General features: G+C 39.0%; 1 protein-coding gene across 1 annotated transcript; it reads right to left on the bottom strand.

The window, feature by feature from the left end:
- Window positions 1-2170: 2170 nt before the first annotated feature.
- Window positions 2171-11056, bottom strand: LOC149819083 (ras-related protein RABH1b). Its single transcript, XM_089985050.1, has 6 exons — window positions 10811-11056; window positions 9503-9573; window positions 4451-4539; window positions 3823-3934; window positions 2873-2963; window positions 2171-2689 (listed from the first exon to the last, which is right to left on the bottom strand). Exons 1-6 carry the CDS (start codon window positions 10925-10927, stop codon window positions 2543-2545), a joined length of 627 nt encoding a protein of 208 aa, XP_089841176.1. The 5' UTR covers window positions 10928-11056; the 3' UTR covers window positions 2171-2542.
- Between the last annotated feature and the right edge of the window lie 6989 nt (window positions 11057-18045).

Below are 18045 nucleotides of genomic sequence, written 5' to 3'. Positions count from 1 at the left end.
TATATATATATATATATATATATATATATATATAGTCCAGCCATAGAAAGGATGTTAATTTTTTAAACCTTTTAAAAAACTATCTATACATGGGAATCAAATATTTTTAGTAATTCCTATAAAAACAAGCATATAGATCACATATGTACAGTTAGAATTTTGAAAAAAATAGCACGTTTCATGTAGTCAGTTTTATATTTTGTAGGTTTTCATTTCCCACTAAATAAAACATGATAATGGATTTCCAGTATTTTTTTTAAAATTCTGACCCTACGTATTCAGCAAGATTAATTTACTAGAAATCAATATTTGGATCATGCATTTTGGATGAGAAAAAATAGTATTTGGAGCCTCAAAAATTTATAAAAAATGTAGGTTATTGATTTTTGAAACCTCGTAAAAAATATCCATGCATCAAAATCAAATCTTCCAAGAAGTGATCACATCTATAGGGTTGAAATTCTAAAGATACCAGAAATTCATAAAAATCCAGGTTTTGTATATATATATATATATATATATATATATATATATATAGGGTAACTCCGTGTGATTCAAACCTACCCTATCAGCTGATTGTTTAAGCTCATGCACATTCCCTTTTAAAATAGCCTGGGGATATTATCATATCCTAAACTTTTTGCTTTTTTTTTTTTGCTGAAATCTTGAGAAAAAAATAAAAAGTATAAGAAATTTAGAAAATAGCAATAATTTGACAATATCATGCTGATATAAAAGCAAACATCAGGATAAACATCTACATGACATATCATGATATTTGAAAATACCAGGATTTTTTGGCTGTTTAAAGTGGTGACTAAGATACATTTTTTTATGATACTTTCAAAATATCCCTATATTTACTTCTTCCACCTATTGGCAGCAGAAAACCGTGGAAAGCTTTTTTTGTTTCCACTGTTGGGCCATCACGCAATTGTCTTCCCCTTTGGAATCAATACAAGGCTAGGGGAGATTTTTTGAGGAAACTTGATGTAATTGACTTCCTCTCTTACATAACTGGGGATGTAAACAGTCAGGATTCCAGTCGGATCTAGGCATTATAAAGACCGACTTAATCGGATTTGAATTTTTAAATTTGGGTTCAGATGTAAAAAGATAAAATTCCTCTCAAACAAAAGAAAAAGATAAAACCAAACCCGGATCCGACTAGTATAAAACCCAATATTTACATTTTTAGTCGGATTCGGGTTCAGGTTTAAATGCAAAACTTAATACTAAATCTGGATCCAATTATTAATCAGATCCAGATTTGGCTACCAAACTCATCTAATGGACTCAGATTCAGGTCGGGTATTGGGTTGCACCCGAACCGTTTACATCCCTAACATGAACCCACCATTACACCCGCCCAGCTAACTTGGGTTAAATTAAGGTTAATCCAAATAAAATGACCAAAGTACCCTCAGAATCGCCTTGCTTGCGTCATCCAGCAAACCCTACCTCAACCATCCTTGGTTGCTTCACCCATTTGCATGAAGAGGGTAAAATGGAAAGATTCAGATTTTTTTTTTTTTGATAATCCAAGGGAACCCCCATCTGGTAGGGAAACTTGTGAATGTCACCAAGTTGACGGGACGTCACAAGTTCGAAACCCACAAGTGGTGTCCCTTGCCACAAGCGATTAACCAACCGAAGGCTAGCCAAAGTGCGGTCAGTGATGGGGGGGGGTGTGGAGGTTTCCTTAGATTATCCAAAAAAAAAATCAGAAATTTTAAACGTTTCCCGCTGTTACACCTAACGGAGGTTAACCAAGGGTCTTTATTTTGTGACAACTTTGGCCAAAGGTTAGGACTGGATTTGAGAAAGTTCAAAACTTGGTACCTGATATGAAACTTCACACAAAAGGTAGGTCTGAATCAGGAAATATCCCTATCATTTAAATGAAAATATCATGATTAGTATTGGGATATTTTTAAGTTTTCATCAGAAAAATCATTCTAAAACATTCCCAACGCAAAGTTTTCATGAGAAAAACCTTTCAAAACATTCCTTTCTGTTTTCACTTTTTTCTTTGTCCATTTCATATTTTTTCGTGATTTTTCCTTCGCTGGTATCTCCTCAATGAAAAACGCAAGAAATAAACAAATATTAAAATGCCACAAGAAACCAACAGCTGGATATTTTGCATTTAAAACGTCTGTCGCTATGGTGCACATCTCAACCCAGTATACTTCATTATTACTTTTCAAATTGAAGAATGAAGACATTGTTTCGATATTGAATTACGCATGATGAACATTTGAGAAAAGTGCAAGGCAACTTCCAGCGGGACCAAAGTACTCTTTCAAACAACAAATGAAAAGTCGATGGGTACACTCGACTGTACACACAGCCTTTTCACCCACTACATATCCACAAGAATTGTCTCTGAGGGTACCACCACCCTCTGAGCTTCTGCCCCTCAACTATCAAAGCCAGTATATCAAGGAAAATCTGAGATAACCCCACGAATGATAGAGAGCAGTGACAGGTTAGACAAGATGGAAAAATCCGGCGAGGCGGCAACCTTCAATGCTGTGGTCTAACAAGAACAGCCTCCTCCCTGCTGCTGTGCTTGTGAGGGATTTGAGGTGGTAGCTTTCAGGTTTACATCCACCATATCTTCTTGTTTCGTTGAAGAAAGTGTTTCCATTCCGGGAAGCGCAGCTGCGATTTTTCGGAATAGGGCCTGCACAAGAATTTCACCCGTCTTACATTCTTGGGTCTGTGTAGAAAGTAGGAACTTTCAATCTAAGGTTTTTTCCTTTTTTCCTGGGAAAAGTGAAAATACACTAACAAATAATTGAGATTCAGACATGCAAATATTAGCTTGGTGTTGCATTAGAAGAAAAAACACCGTAATGAGTTAGACCTTAATATTGAATCCAGCTTTGGCACTTGTCTCAATGAACATGACGCCAAGCTCACGGGCTTTGGCCTCTCCTTCCTCTATAGAAACTTGCCTGTTGCAGCCAGATGAAGGGTGAGTAAGAAACTGCATAAAGATTGATAAAACATCTTCGAGTCTGCACCAATAAGTCGTTTTTAAACATGGGAAACTGCTCTAGCAAAATCTCCGTTCATCTGAAGTTTGGCCTGTTAAGATGGATGTATTCTTCTATATATATATATATATATATATATATATATATATATATATATATATATATATATATATATATATATATATATCTTAGTCAACCTAGATTGGCATCTTCTGGTCGTTGGAGAGGGTGTCCAACGGCTAGAAGAGAATCTCCTTTTCCCTCTTCTCTTCTTTAATCTCTCTCTTCTTCATTTTTTGTCTATATATATATATATATATATATATGGGTGGGTGGGTGCTTTTGTAAGGTGAGAGAGTGATGGGTAGATTATAGGCTTTTGTGTGTTTTAGTGTTTGTAGCAAGGTTGGTTGAAAATTTTCATTGCTTGTATTATTTTAATTTCATACTTAATGAAATTATTCATTTTATAATTCTTGCATTTCATTGTTACTTCTATGGCTCGTGTGTATTCAAATACATTATATTTTTTGTTCTTGGTATCTATTCCGAAGTACATCGGGATTCGTGACATTTTCATGACATGGCATATTGTCGTCTTCTAAAGTGACCATGTGCACCCTGAGAGTTTTAAAGACCTTAAGAACAGCTATTAGAAACTAACAAGACTTCCAACGGTGCAATTAAGCAAAAAACAAAAGATTAATTCCTGTGGTCTCATTTACAAACCATCAACAAACAGAAATTTAAGACAATGAAATTTGGTGCATAAGAATCATTTGATGATGGCAGACTGAGTTTAGCAGATAAGCATTACCTCTTGTCTACAAGATCTGTTTTGTTCCCGACAAGAACAATGATAACATCACTACCACGCTCAGTACGTACTTCCTCAATCCACTTTGCAGTGTTCAGAAAGGACTGTCTACCTGCAACAGATAAATGGACAAAAAGCAATATAAAGCAACTTATCTGTAGTGAATGGGCACAAAAAAAATGAAATATGTTGTAGCTAATCAGCAATAATAGTCAGATATGAAATACAATAAGAATATCACAAGCTTGCATTTCTCTGGATGTACATGTAGACGCAGATGAAAGAAGTATTTTGGCTTGAAAAAGGTTAAGCATTGACATTTAAAACAAAAATCCCCATGGAAGCATTAACAATCAAGATGAAATCTAGGGTTTCCATGGGCATAAGGCATGCACGTGCTTATATGTGCATTTAGGAACGTGAATGTATACATGCATAACACAACTCACATAAACAGCATTTACGATGACAATCATCCTTAAGCAGATAATGTTATGCCATGTCCAAGCCAGTGACAAAGCACAGTTAAATAGACATCACATTATATCACCCAACATGGGACTCTTGTTACCCACGCATTCCACAATCCTCAGCAAGAAAAGGAAAATCAAGATTAAGGCCAACATACTTGCAACATCATATACAATCACTGCAACGGAGGAATCTCTTATGTAGCTTGGAATGAGACTCCTAAATCGTTCTTGTCCAGCTGTATCCCTGTTAATTCAAAGATCATTTATATTATATAGATAGAAGGTTAACACCAACAAAGGATTGATCTCATCAAGAAAGAAAGTGAGCATGTAAGGCTGAATTTTAATAAAAGCAAATAGTTGTAACATATGTAGCACACAAATATAACAATAAACATTGAGCCTAATCAGTAAATACAAAGAACAAGGAAATGTAGTTCAAACTTCAAACCTTAATGTTCAGTTTGCAGCATCAGTTATCACTTATGGTCATTTTCTGTCATAGATACAGTTTCCTCATTCAGAATATATTTCCTCAAGAAATAATCAGTTAGTTTACACCATATTGGACTTACTAATGAGCATTACTCGTTAATATGAATGAAAAGTTTAAACATGAAAGCAGAGCAGTTCTAAATTGGCACAGCACTTTCAAATGAAAGACACATAATGTTGGGCGGACCAGAAGATAAATGCAGGAACCAGCTGCGTTATGCAGTTGCCTGATGTTATAAATTAAAAAAGTAAATTTTTTTCAGATAATTTATGCATATCCTAAAAGGGCGCAAACATACAAAGTGCCACAAGGAGATCCCTCAATTACAAAAAGAAAGATGAAAGAATAGCAGATAAAAGCTCTCCAATATCGACAAATCATGAGACTATTCAGATATAGGAACAACGTATAGAAGAATTAGGTTACTCTAGAACATGAATTTATGTGGACTCAGCTGCTGACACAGAATTTGGCCCTAATGCTTGGGTAAAAAAAAAACTGTATTCTACGCACACATAAGTGTGCTATTAGCAAAAGGCATAAGGCTTGAATATAATTCTCAACAGATTTTTCCAATACATGGAATATACAATACTATGAATTGAAATTATGGTTGATAGTGAGGCTCACGCAAAAAAAAATAATCGGTTCACAAAACAATTTGTTGTTACAGGGTATACGTGATTGGCTGGAAATGTGCAAAGAAGAACCAACAACAATTACTGGGAATCACACTTTTTCCCCCCCTTATGGGAGGGGGAGGAAGATGGGTAATTTCCTTTAAGCACCCATCCTTTACCCAAAATTCCAAGTACACCTAATCTGTTTTGTATAAGACGTGTTAATGTGTTATTAACCCCATTCTTTTGAAAATGGACAAAAGACAACCAGTTGCTAAGAGTCTGGTTAACCATACCAAAATTACTTATTACACTCATGTTTGATAAATCAGTCTGGTTAACCATACCAAAATTACTTCTTACACTCATATTTGATAAATGATACAAATTTCATTCAAACCCAAAAACATGTCTCATTCATAAAGGGTAGAGACATCCTTTTGCAAATCATTGTAATGATTCTCATGATAATAGTCAAGCAAAGGTTGGTTGTTGATGATTTTTATAAAACTTTGGTAGTAAAATATTGGCCCTTTTTCAATTTCACGCAAAGGGTCAGTAAGAAAGCTGTGGATTACCACCACAGCTTGGACCAAACCTATGCAGGTCAAGATATTGCAACTCCATATATCCAGCTACCATATGAAGCAGGCATGCTTCTACTTCAATCCTTCACGCTCATTGGTTCAGATTGGCAATGAAAATTTGTTACCTTTCCTGGTCTATTAGCTAGTAGCTAGTGCCTTTTCTAGGTACTTGCAACGATCAAACTGCATTTTATTATTGGCAGAAATACAAAGCGGGATGCAGATGAGTGGCAGTCTATTCAAGCTGATTGAAAAATTCACATTACTCACTGCTAGATAACATACAAAACCAGTTCATTATCTTCTTGTTTGGATAACTGGGAAAAAAACTGATTTGCTCAATGAGTTCATTGGCATAAAACCCCAGGTCCCCCGTTGCCAACCAGGGACATGCACCTATGGGTTTCAAACTCATGACATTCAGACAACTTGATAACATTCACAAGTCGCCCTTACCAGATGAGTGGAGCCCTTGTGGGCAACTAATTTATTATCACATAAAACCAACCATTATTTCAGTACAAAGTAGTAAATGATGCACTTGATACCGATGTGATGCAGTGAGGGAACCGATAACTCTCGCTAATGGATGCCGACGTCAACACTCGTTGATGCAGTGTGGACATCGAAGTTTCGATCACTGTGATGCAACGTGAAGATCGGATTCGGTGATGCACTTGAGGTGTAGCAAGCAGGGGCACAAGTTGATGCAGTGAGGGAACCAATAACTCTCGCTAATGGATGCCGACGTCGACACTCGTTGATGCAGTGTGGACATCGAAGTTTCGATCACTGTGATGCAACGTGAAGATCGGATTCGGTGATGCACTTGAGGTGTAGCAAGCAGGGGCACAACTTCCACGATCGTGCGAGGTGCCAAAATGAGTAACAAAGATCACCGTAAACTAACGGTGCTGGACTGTTGATTTTTATTTAATAGGCTTTGAAACTGTTGTTGTTGTTGTAGGCTTTGAAACAAGCAAAGGGATATAAAACCAAAGGCAACAAAGGAAGCAATGAAAAAGAAACAAAGTTGTTGCAAACTGACGTGACAGAGAAATAAAGAAATGAAAAGAAAAGCTGTTGAATGAGACAAAAAGGAATAAATGCCCACAGGGAAAAATCTGCAGAAAGACAAAATAATGGAGAAAGGGGAAAACCGACTGGGAAAGAAAATGACTCAGCAAAAACCAAAAAGAACAAAAGGCAAAACCAAACTGACGGCTGCTGCAATTCTCAATTCTCTATGCCCCGCACGCAACCCTAAGTTGGGTTATTTAAAAGGTTTTGGCTGGATTCGGGTCTTGGGTCCAGACCCAAACTCGAAACATGGTTGTGTGTTGTTGGGTATGGGACGTGCTCTACATCATTCTCCCCGGGTTGGGAAGAAGTCGGCTCCGACGACTGATCTCCTCCACAGTAAGCATATAGTTCAGACACATCGAAGATAGGCGCTTCCATTTAAAATTGTGATCTGCTCCTGACTCTGCAAATGTACCAATGACCACCTTAACCCAGAAGTTGTTGCCTTCCTCATCCCAGAAAGTTCTTGATGATGGCTTGATGCAAATTCCGTTCATGGTTGTAACAACAAGGTCAAGGTCATCTTCACCATCAACATTATCAATCAGAACCATGGTGTATGAGGTTTCACCAATAGCAACATTAAGATCAAGTAAAAGAACCTGATTCATAACTCTGCCATGAGTACGATAAGGAAACGAACGAACTTGAGACCCATCTTTTCCACTAAGAACAAAGATGGTCCCTGATACTGTTGGAACCACAACGTCTGTCCTCCCATCTCCATTAACATCAGCTACTGTAGGGCCCGAGGGCGAGGTGGTGGCACGAACGGGCTGACGATGCACCGGCTGGACTGCTTCCACGATGAGAGGGTTCACGCAGGTCGCTGCTGATTCCAGTTGAAGGGGGGGTACCAGATGGGGAGAACTGTCACAACCTGCATCCCTGTGCAGAGTTTCTTCAACAGCTTCACGTCGCGATGTTTGTTGGAGCGTCATCGGGGCTCGATTGACGACGATAGTATCAACAGGATGGATCGTGCGCGCGCCTAACTGATTCAACGGCACTGCTTGCGCATCCACCTTGGATTCAAGCGCACCCAATCGTGCTTCGACGCCATCCATGCGCTTCGACAGACCGGCTACCTCTTTTTCTAGGCATAGCATATCTTCCTGCATTTCCGTCAACATGTCGAGCATCCGCTTCATGATCTCCTCTCGCATCTTTCCGCTCGTAGGACCGTTCCTCGCTTCTTGCGTCATGCCGTTGACGAAGGAGGAGGGGTTGGGCTCTGATACCAAGTTGATGCAGTGAGGGAACCGATAACTCTCGCTAATGGATGTCGATGTCAACACTCGTTGATGCAGTGTGGACATCGAAGTTTCGATCACTGTGATGCAACGTGAAGATCGGATTCGGTGATGCACTTGAGGTGTAGCAAGCAGGGGCACAAGTTGATGCAGTGAGGGAACCGATAAGTCTCGCTAATGGATGCCGACGTCGACACTCGTTGATGCAGTGTGGACATCGAAGTTTCGATCACTGTGATGCAACGTGAAGATCGGATTCGGTGATGCACTTGAGGTGTAGCAAGTAGGGGCACAACTTCCACGATCGTGCGAGGTGCCAAAATGAGTAACAAAGATCACCGTAAACTAACGGTGCTGGACTGTTGATTTTTATTTAATAGGCTTTGAAACAAGCAAAGGGATATAAAACCAAAGGCAACAAAGGAAGCAATGAAAAAGAAACAAAGTTGTTGCAAACTGACGTGACAGAGAAATAAAGAAATGAAAAGAAAAGCTGCTGAATGAGACAAAAAGGAATAAATGCCCACAGGGAAAAATCTGCAGAAAGACAAAATAATGGAGAAAGGGGAAAACCGACTGGGAAAGAAAATGACTCAGCAAAAACCAAAAAGAACAAAAGGCAAAACCAAACTGACGGCTGCTGCAATTCTCAATTCTCTATGCCCCGCACGCAACCCTAAGTTGGGTTATTTAAAAGGTTTTGGCTGGATTCGGGTCTTGGGTCCGGACCCAAACTCGAAACACGGCTGTGTGTTGTTGGGTATGGGACGTGCTCTGCATCACGATGACTGCAATGAATGCCAATTTTCAGAAACAGAAACTCAAGTTTTATCATAAAATTTCTTAGTCCAGATGAAACCAAAGCAAGCTTGCAACAGCTCGTAGATGCAACAAAGTTCATATACAAAGCATTCTATCAGGGTTTGCAAATTCCAGGACTTGAAAATAAAACATCATTAAAATTATATAATCCTTATAAACTTGGCAGGCTAGTAAACTTATATTTCAAAGAATACTATAAACCATTGATTTTATTACTTCAATAGTGAAATTATGGATGAGAATGCCTTCATTGCATTAGATTTACAATGTGCACGCAGCCAACAATATCCCGACTGAACCAACTTCCATTTCCATCAGATCCAGTACATAGTAAAGGATAACCTACCAGAGCTGCAACCGGACAGTTCGGTCCTCCAGGTACATTGTCTTTGACAAGAAGTCGATCCCAATAGTAGCCTGCATACAAACCAGGCAAAAGCAATAATTTAAAAATGGCAAAAGAAAAAGACAAAAAGAAGTTAAAAACAATTGATAATCATATAAAAAAAAGAGGTGAATATTATTAGTGAATACTGAATACTCAATTCAGAATGTCAGTTGATCAAATTTAGACAACACTGATCCAGCCCAGATTTTATTGTTGATCAAGATATGTAAGGTTGATTTTTCACATGTTTAGCCAGGACCTTGTGGATATCAGTCAGATTCACTCTCAACTAGGCGATGCACGCCCATGCACAAGCACAAATGAAGACATGCACAGATGCGGGTGTGCGTGTGCACACACATACAAAGTAAAAATCGGAAGTGGATTGTGCAACCTAATCTGATCTGGGCCTGACAAATTTTATGGTCCGCTGTACACAGTGCAACTTAGGGAACAAATGAAAACACAACATGCATTAGCAACACTATTGTGCTCTGTAGAATAGAAGCACCAAGTAATACCCCTTCAAGGACTCCCCTCTCATGATGCATGAGAGATCCAACCGTGTCAAAGATATCCTCTAAGCCAGAAAGACATCAGCTATTTCGATTTTTTGACACTGTTCGCTTAGTTCCAGAAAACAAACAGTCCCTTGTTTGAAAAAGCAAAAAAAGGAACAATGCAAAATAGGGCTAAAATTCCCTGTGCCCTTGAGGTATACATGAAAAAGGAAGCGAATTTAGACATGATACCACAAAAATTCAGTGCAAGAAATAAATAAAACAGTCATTCATTGCAATTAACCAAGTCGACGACGTTGAGTTTCAGAAGATCACACCAAATCAGTACGGACGCACCCATTAATGATCAACATACCAAGAAAATCGCACTCGACGTCATCAAGAAGATATACCGATAAAAATATTATCCAATTCGAGGAATTAACTGAGCAATTTCGAATCAAATCAAGCACATAATTCACAAAACGACACGAGAAGAAAAACTTCAAGATCAAGATTGCATGGAGTTCTTGTTGAACAATTAAGGGAGAATTCAGTTGTCGAAACGCAGATCGACGATATCCATCCACAAAATGCACGAAAACGTAAAACAAAAAACGATCCTTCGGAAATTACGTCCCTTGAGCCCTAAATCCTATGGATCGGGCAAGAAAAACACAGGATCGAACGTAGAAAACGATCCTTCCCTCAAATTAAGCAAATAGCCAAAGGAAGAGAGGAGATAGAGAAGGAGTTGTCGCTGAACCTGGTAGGTGTTATCGAACTTGTCGTACATGAATCGGGTGATGATGCTGGTCTTCCCCACGGATTGATCGCCCAAGAACACGAGCTTGTACTTCGCCAGAGGAGACACCGTCGCCATTTCCGCTTGATCGCTGTCAGAAACCCTAATTCCGATCGACCAGAGAGAGAAACGCCGGAAACCTCTGGATTTTTTAACCGCCGGCGGAAAGCAGGAATGAGAGAGAGAGAGAGGTATTGAAATTGGAGTAATTTTGAACTTCAATTGAACCGAAATGCCTACATTGTTATCCAAAATAACTTATCTAGCCTTCCATAATGGTTCTGGTTTTGATCGGATTTAGATCCGAATATCAACTGAGTGACAAAAGTTTAAATAGCCCGTTAGTAAAATGGTAAAATACTCTTTAGGGATGCCAGTGGATCAAGGGGAAATGGGGTCCCGGCCCGCCTTGTCCTGTTTAGACTGAAGATGGAGGACATGAAACAGAGATGGAGGTTGAAATCAAAACACGTGTGGGGATGGAGGCGAAGATGGAGGCCAAAATTTTAAGATGGGGGCAGGGGTGGCCAGTAGGGGTGGCAATTTCTGACACGACCCGCCAACCCGACCCGCCAACCCGCCTCTTAGGCGGGTTCGGGTTGGGCTTAAGCCAACCCGTTTAATAAACGGGTCGACCCGGGTAACCCGTTTATTAAACAGGTCGGGTTCGGGTTGGGGGTATGCCAACCCGCCAACCCGGCTGACCCGTTTAATAAACGGGTTAGGCGGGTGGGTCAACCCGCCGACCCGCCAACCCGTCTGCCCGTCTGCCCGACCCGTCAACCCGCCAACCCGACCCGCCAACCTACCTACCTGCCAACCCGATCCGTCAACCGCCAACCCGACCCTCCAACCCGACCCGCGAACCTGAAAACCCGTTTACCTGACCGAACCCATTTATTAAATGGGTTGGCGGGTCGTGTCGGGTTACCCGTTTATTAAACGGGTCGGGTTCGTGTTTGCCACAGCTGACCCGTTTAATAAACGGGTCGGGTTTGGGTTGAGGTATGCTGACACGCCAACCCGACCCGATTGCCACCCCTAGTGGCCAGGGACCTTGTCCGGGTCCACTGCCATCTCTAATTAAGCACTACTACCAACCGGGAGCAGTTAGTGCACGTCACCTTGTGTTGAGAACTTGCAAGTTCGAACCCCAAATGGTATGATTGTATAACTGGCACGGGTCTGCCTAACCCAAGCTTTCTATGTGGAAAAAAAACATTAAGCACTACACGTAAATACTTTTGTTAAAAACCAGAGCTTCACTAATTTTCAGCAAAAACACCAAATGCTAGTATCTTAAAAAGAAAAAATTGTTTGATTTGGCCTGATGAAACGGTTGGAAAACGCGAGGGCAGGAGTTCAAACAAATAAAAATAAAAAGTAAAAAATATTCCATTTGGTAGCCAAAAAAAAAAAAACAGTGAACTTTGCCTGCATGCACAAAAAGAACCATGGAATGTGGGTAGTTCAGTATTTGGATATGGCTAAGTTTGGTGTAGAGCACAATCACTACGGATTTAGATGATATTCGGCTTCAATCGATGATCGTGATACAGTAGACTGCTTTTTAGTCTTCCAAAACACAGATTTGTCTTTAATCATAATGCTTGTCTCTAATCATGATGCAATAACCTGATGTGGATCTACGAGTCATTGGGCATGAGGCTTAATCTGAATCATAATAACCAACTACTTGAATCTTGTTAGTGGATGACATTAGAATTTTTTGTCCTGACCCTTGATATATTGAAGGACCCGCATGACAGCATCCATATGAAGTTGTTGCGGTTGACTACTGAACTGACTTAGAATATTGATCGCAAAAACGATGTCAGGTCGAGTTATGGTAATGTATGATAACCGTCCCACTAGGCGCCTATACAACCCTAGTTCTTTCAACAAATTTCCATCTTCATTGTTGAGTTTGGTATGTGGTTCCATGAAAAATTGACTTGCCTTGGCTCCAAGGTAACCCATGTCCTGCAGGATATCAAAAGCATATTTTCATTGAGATAAGAAAATATCATTTTTAGATCTTGCAACTTCAATGCCGAGAAAATATTTAGTCGTCTAAGGTCCTTTAATCAAAATTGTTGATTGATGTGAGATTTAAGCTGCTCAATGTATATAATATCATCTCCTGCAATGATTATATCATCTACATAAACTAGAACAAAAATGTGAGCCGCATTAGTAGCCTTTGAAAAGAATGAATAATCGACTTTAGATTGGACGAATCCTTCTTTAAGTAGATAATGTGAGAATTTGGCAAACTAGTTTTTAGAGGATTGTTTGAGTATGTACAATGATTTGTACAACTTGCAAACTTTATGCTCCCTTTAAAGAGAAAAGCCTGGTGGCAAGTCCATATACACCTCTTCATCAAGATCTCCGTGGAGAAAAGTATTGTTAACGTCTATTGATAGAGATGCCAATTTTTTTATTGTTGCAATAGCTATCAAGCATCGCACTGTTACCAAGTTAGTCATAGGAGCAAAGGTCTCATTATAATCCAATCCTTCAATTTAGGTGCAGCCCTTGGACACAAGTCAAGCTTTATACATTTCAATAGAGCTATCAGAGTGGTGTTTAATTTTATACACCCATTTGCAACTAGTGGGGTGTTTGTCCATGGGTAGATCCACAATCGACCAAGTGTTATTCTCCTCCAATGCCTTAATCTCTGAGGTCATAGCACCGTGTCAATGCTGAAACTTCATGACATGGTAAAAGCTTTTGGGTTCTTAGTGCTGGGAAATGGCACTTAAAAAGACACAGTGTCCTTTGGAAAAATGATCATAAGTCATGATCCATGTTGTGGACCTCTTCACTCGTGTTGGTCAATTAGAGTATGGGGGCAACCGTGTAACGACTGTAGTCTTTGAGATGCGGTGGTGGTTGATGGGTTCTTTCGGATCTTCGGAGATGAACTTGAGTTGGTTTAATGGCTTTATGATTGGGAGATTCATAATTTGAATCAAGATAATTGGGATTAAGAATCTCATTGACTTGGATATCATTTGGTTCTTGAGTCTCATATGGTTGAGGCTCGAATATGGAGATGGATAGGATACGCATTTCTTCTTTATCCGGGTTGTTATGATCTTGAAAGGGAAACATGTTTTCATAAAACTTTACATCTTGACTAACAAAAACATTTTTTGTTTCAAGATCATATACACGATAACCGACTTGACCATATAGATATCCTATGAAAACTCATTTGCATGCATGATTATCAAATTTATAAGAGTGATGTATGTTGTGGGTATAATACAAACATCCAAAAATACGAAAATGATCATAAACATGATTATTTTCATGAAGTAACTTGTAAGGAGTTTTTCCCATTAACGGTTTGGAGGGAATGCAAATAATGATATATGCAGCTGTTAAAACGCATATTCCCAAAAACTTAATAGGTAAAGAGGCTTGAAATCTCAAGGCTCTCACAACATTGAGAAGATCTTTGTGCTTGCGCTCGACCACACCATTTTGTTGGGGGGTCGCAAGGCAAATATGGTGTTCAATGCCCTTTTCCTTTAAAAATTTTTGCATGTCATTTGAGAAAAATTCTGTTTCATTGCCAAACCTAAGACTCAAAATATTGTTGTTGAATTGATTTTTAACAAGTAAAAAGAAATTTTTGATTTGGACTATGGCTTTTGATTTATGCAACATAAGGTGGACCCATTGTGGTTCTCAAATAGTCATCCATTATGGTCAAAAAATATTATACTCCGGATAACGAGGTGGTTTGATATCTCCCCCATATGTCGCAATGGATTAATTGAAAAGGTTTTGACGAGAAAATTGACCTGTTGAAAAAAGAAGAACGAGTTTGTGTGGCCATATGGCATATATCACAATGATTGTGAGGAACACAACTATGTACTTTATTATCATTTATAAGAGTTTGCAATCTATTATTTGAAAGATGTTCAAATCTTAAGTTCCAGATGTTGGAATCAAAGGATGAACTATTAAAGGAAAAATTATCACCGATGTCAAAAATATAAAGTCCACCATGCCGCTTACCCACTTCAATCTTCTTTTTCGAGAGATGATTCTGAAAAACACAATGGTTATGATAAAAGAAAATGTCACATTTCATATCTTGGATCAATTTGCTCACAGAATTTGGATTTTGAGACATTTGGAAATCCAATAAGAGGAAAAATGATGGGCTTTGAAAGTATTAGATTTGACAAGGAACTAATAATATAGTATGTCGTGCCCATGTCTATAATTCAATTTTTGGGTGATGTGAAACAAACAAAAGGGGCATCGAGATTACCTGTTAGGTTGACCGTAGGTGCTGGTTTGGGATTGCCTAAATTTATTGCAGTTAATATTTGGTCAAGTTGTTCTTGGGTAATTCGCTAGGGGCTTTGAACTGACATTAACTTGTTGCCTTTAGAAGTCACAGGATTGGTGCTGCCCTGACTCCATTGACGAGCATTGGATGGTGTACCTGGTCGATTCAGAAAACTGTGGAGGTGAAAGCATTTGGCCTTTCTGAGTTTTTTGTAATGGTCGCATTTTGAAGAAACACGATTTTGCCGATTTTTATTTGGATCTGTGTTGATCTCTGCATTGGATCTATTTGTGATTGTCGCCACTAGTTGTTGATTAGCCGTAACCCTAAGATCACGTTGCCTCTCTTCTTGAACAAGTAGTGCGAAGGCTTTAGATATGTTCGGCAATGGTGTCATCAAAAGCAATTCGCTCCTTATGGTACTATAGCTCTCATTCAATCCCATTAGAAATTATATATCTTTTCTGGTTTTGTTGTTCATGAATGACCTTCGCGGTTCCGCATGTACATAACGGATTGGTTATATATGTGGACAGCTCGTCCCACAGACCCTTCATCTTTATGTAGTAGGCTGCCACAGAGGTTTGCATATGCTTGAGATTTATAATTTATTGTTGACTTTAATATATGTGTGGAGCATTCGATTGAAAGAATTGCTCACGAAGTTTGGCCTATACTTTATTAGCGGTTTCAGCATAAATAACACTTGAGAATAGATCTATATGCAACGAGTTGAGTAACCATGATAGCACCATGTTGTTGCATCGTTCTCAGACGGCAACAGATTTTGTGAGAGAAATCGGCTTTGCGATGGATCCATCTACAAATCCAAACTTGTTTTTTGCAGATAGTGCTATAGTCATGGCACGACACCATCTGGTCTAATTGTCATCAATGGTTGTGATAAGATTGTCTGAGTGGTGGAGGAAAAATGGGCTCTCCATTTCTTTAGGATTTTAGCTTGATGTGCTTTTAATTCTGTTATCCATCATGCCGAAGTATCAAGAAAAATATTATTATTTTTATTGAACTCTCTTGATAAGCAACGTGTTGTACATACTTATATTACACACAACTTAAAAAAAACAAAAAACTTACAACTAACCTTCAGTACATTTGACGCTATCTTTGATTGTTGATAAGGTCGAACCATATCCTTGCTATATTGATAATGATATTATCGATATAGCAAGGCTAACCGACTAGCCCTCTGTTATCTTGATTCCGGATAAGAATGGTTATTGATAACCATTCACATGTGTACATTTGATAACTTGATTCTCAAGAACACTGGATATTGATAACCATTTACATGTGTACATTTGTTAACAATTCACCTGAAAATTTGATAGCAATTTCCATCAATAATCTTGTTACTGTAAGAGAATGTACCAATGCAATTTTAGAAGATGAGTAATGGCCACAAGAACCCAAGGAGGTAAAAAAAAGACAATTTCTTTGACAGCAAAAGATCGATAAACCCATCTCGCCAATATTCAAATGCTTCCACAGTTCAAACCAATTTCCCAGATTGGATCACTCCCTATTGCACTGACAACAATCCAACGCATAAAAAAGTGTCACCCAATAACAGAGAAAACAAGATGGAGGATGAGGCTTCGTGTCGATTAAGCCAAAAAAAAGAAAGAAATTAAAAGTACCCAAAAAAATCCGACAAATGAAATAACAAACCCGGCTCAAGATTATGCATATATAAAAAAAAAAAAACTCACGTACACAAAATACTGATCACACACTACTTAAAGAAATCCACAAACCAAAGACTACGGAGTGAAATCACATCAAAACATTGGAAGCAGATCAGGTCATGCTGAAAATGAGCGTTTTTGCTCATGCTGACATCGTAGTCATCCGATTTGCATTTTAAAAAGCTCAAAAGTCAACAAAACCACGTGGCATTCATCCAAAATGCAAACAGACGGCCAAGATGCTCGCATGAGCAAAAACGCTCATTTTCAGCATGACCTGATCTGCTTCCCAAAACATTGGGTAGCACATCATAAGAAACCAAACCCAGAAAAAAAGAATATAAATAAATAAATAATCAAGCGCCTCTGTTCCTTGCAAAAAATGTTACACAAAAAAAAGAACTATAGAAACAACGGGAAGAAAGAAAGAAAGAAAGAAAAAGAAGAGCTAAAAGAAAAATTAACCCAGTAGAAAAGGAAGCCCAAAGAAATCAATTTCCCTCCTCTTTCCTCCCTGCTCAGGCTCTTTTGTAGCATCCTCACCCGGCCTTTACCATAGTGATCCGGTGATGTCTTACTGTGAAGCAACTATAGATGAGAGAGAGAGAGAGAGAGACGAACTATAACCATCAACATTATGAAACAGGTTCAACCAACATTGAACCTACCAGATAAACCACCAGGCCCAAGACATGCCAAGGAGCCCCAAAACGAAGGAAAAAAGAAGAAAGAGAAATGAAAAAAGATAATAGAAAAACACGAAACAACTCCAGTTTGTCGGCGAGCATCACCCTGGATCATGAGTGGTCCTTGTGGGCAGATTGTGTTGAAGATCAGGGATGTTGATGCGAAGAATGACATACACGTCCACCAAAATAAGGTTCACCATTTTGTTGAACACTGCCAGAATATGCCGAAAGATAGCGTTGTTGCGAGTCATCCATACAACCCACCATGACGAGAGAAGCCAGGTTCGCCAAATAATCCGCCAATAGTTGCAATGACGAACTTGCTTAGGACCCCACAACAAATCGTTGGCGAACGATTCCTGGCGCACGCTGACCCCCGGCTTATTCCAAGTCACCTTGAAATTGTTTTGAAAGACAAAGCACTCCCAAAAAAGGTGAAATGTAGATTCTTCGGCCGCCTCGCACAACACACATTTA

This window comes from Nuphar pumila, chromosome 13 (genome assembly GCF_984573655.1).
Source record: "Nuphar pumila chromosome 13, dmNupPumi1.hap1.1, whole genome shotgun sequence".
NCBI lineage: Eukaryota > Viridiplantae > Streptophyta > Magnoliopsida > Nymphaeales > Nymphaeaceae > Nuphar > Nuphar pumila.
The sequence above is the reverse complement of the archived record's forward strand: the minus strand, read 5'-3'. Positions and strand labels throughout refer to the sequence as shown.

Bases quoted from the DNA above. Each gene is read 5' to 3' on its own strand.
- LOC149819083 (XM_089985050.1), bottom strand. From the start codon at position 10,927: ATGGCGACGGTGTCTCCTCTGGCGAAGTACAAGCTCGTGTTCTTGGGC. The intron at 2,964-3,822 runs GTAATGCTTATC...TGGCTGCAACAG, and splicing joins ACAGATCTTGTAGACAAGAG to GCAAGTTTCTATAGAGGAAG. The intron at 2,690-2,872 runs GTCTAACTCATT...ATTCTTGTGCAG, and splicing joins AAGCTGGATTCAATATTAAG to GCCCTATTCCGAAAAATCGC.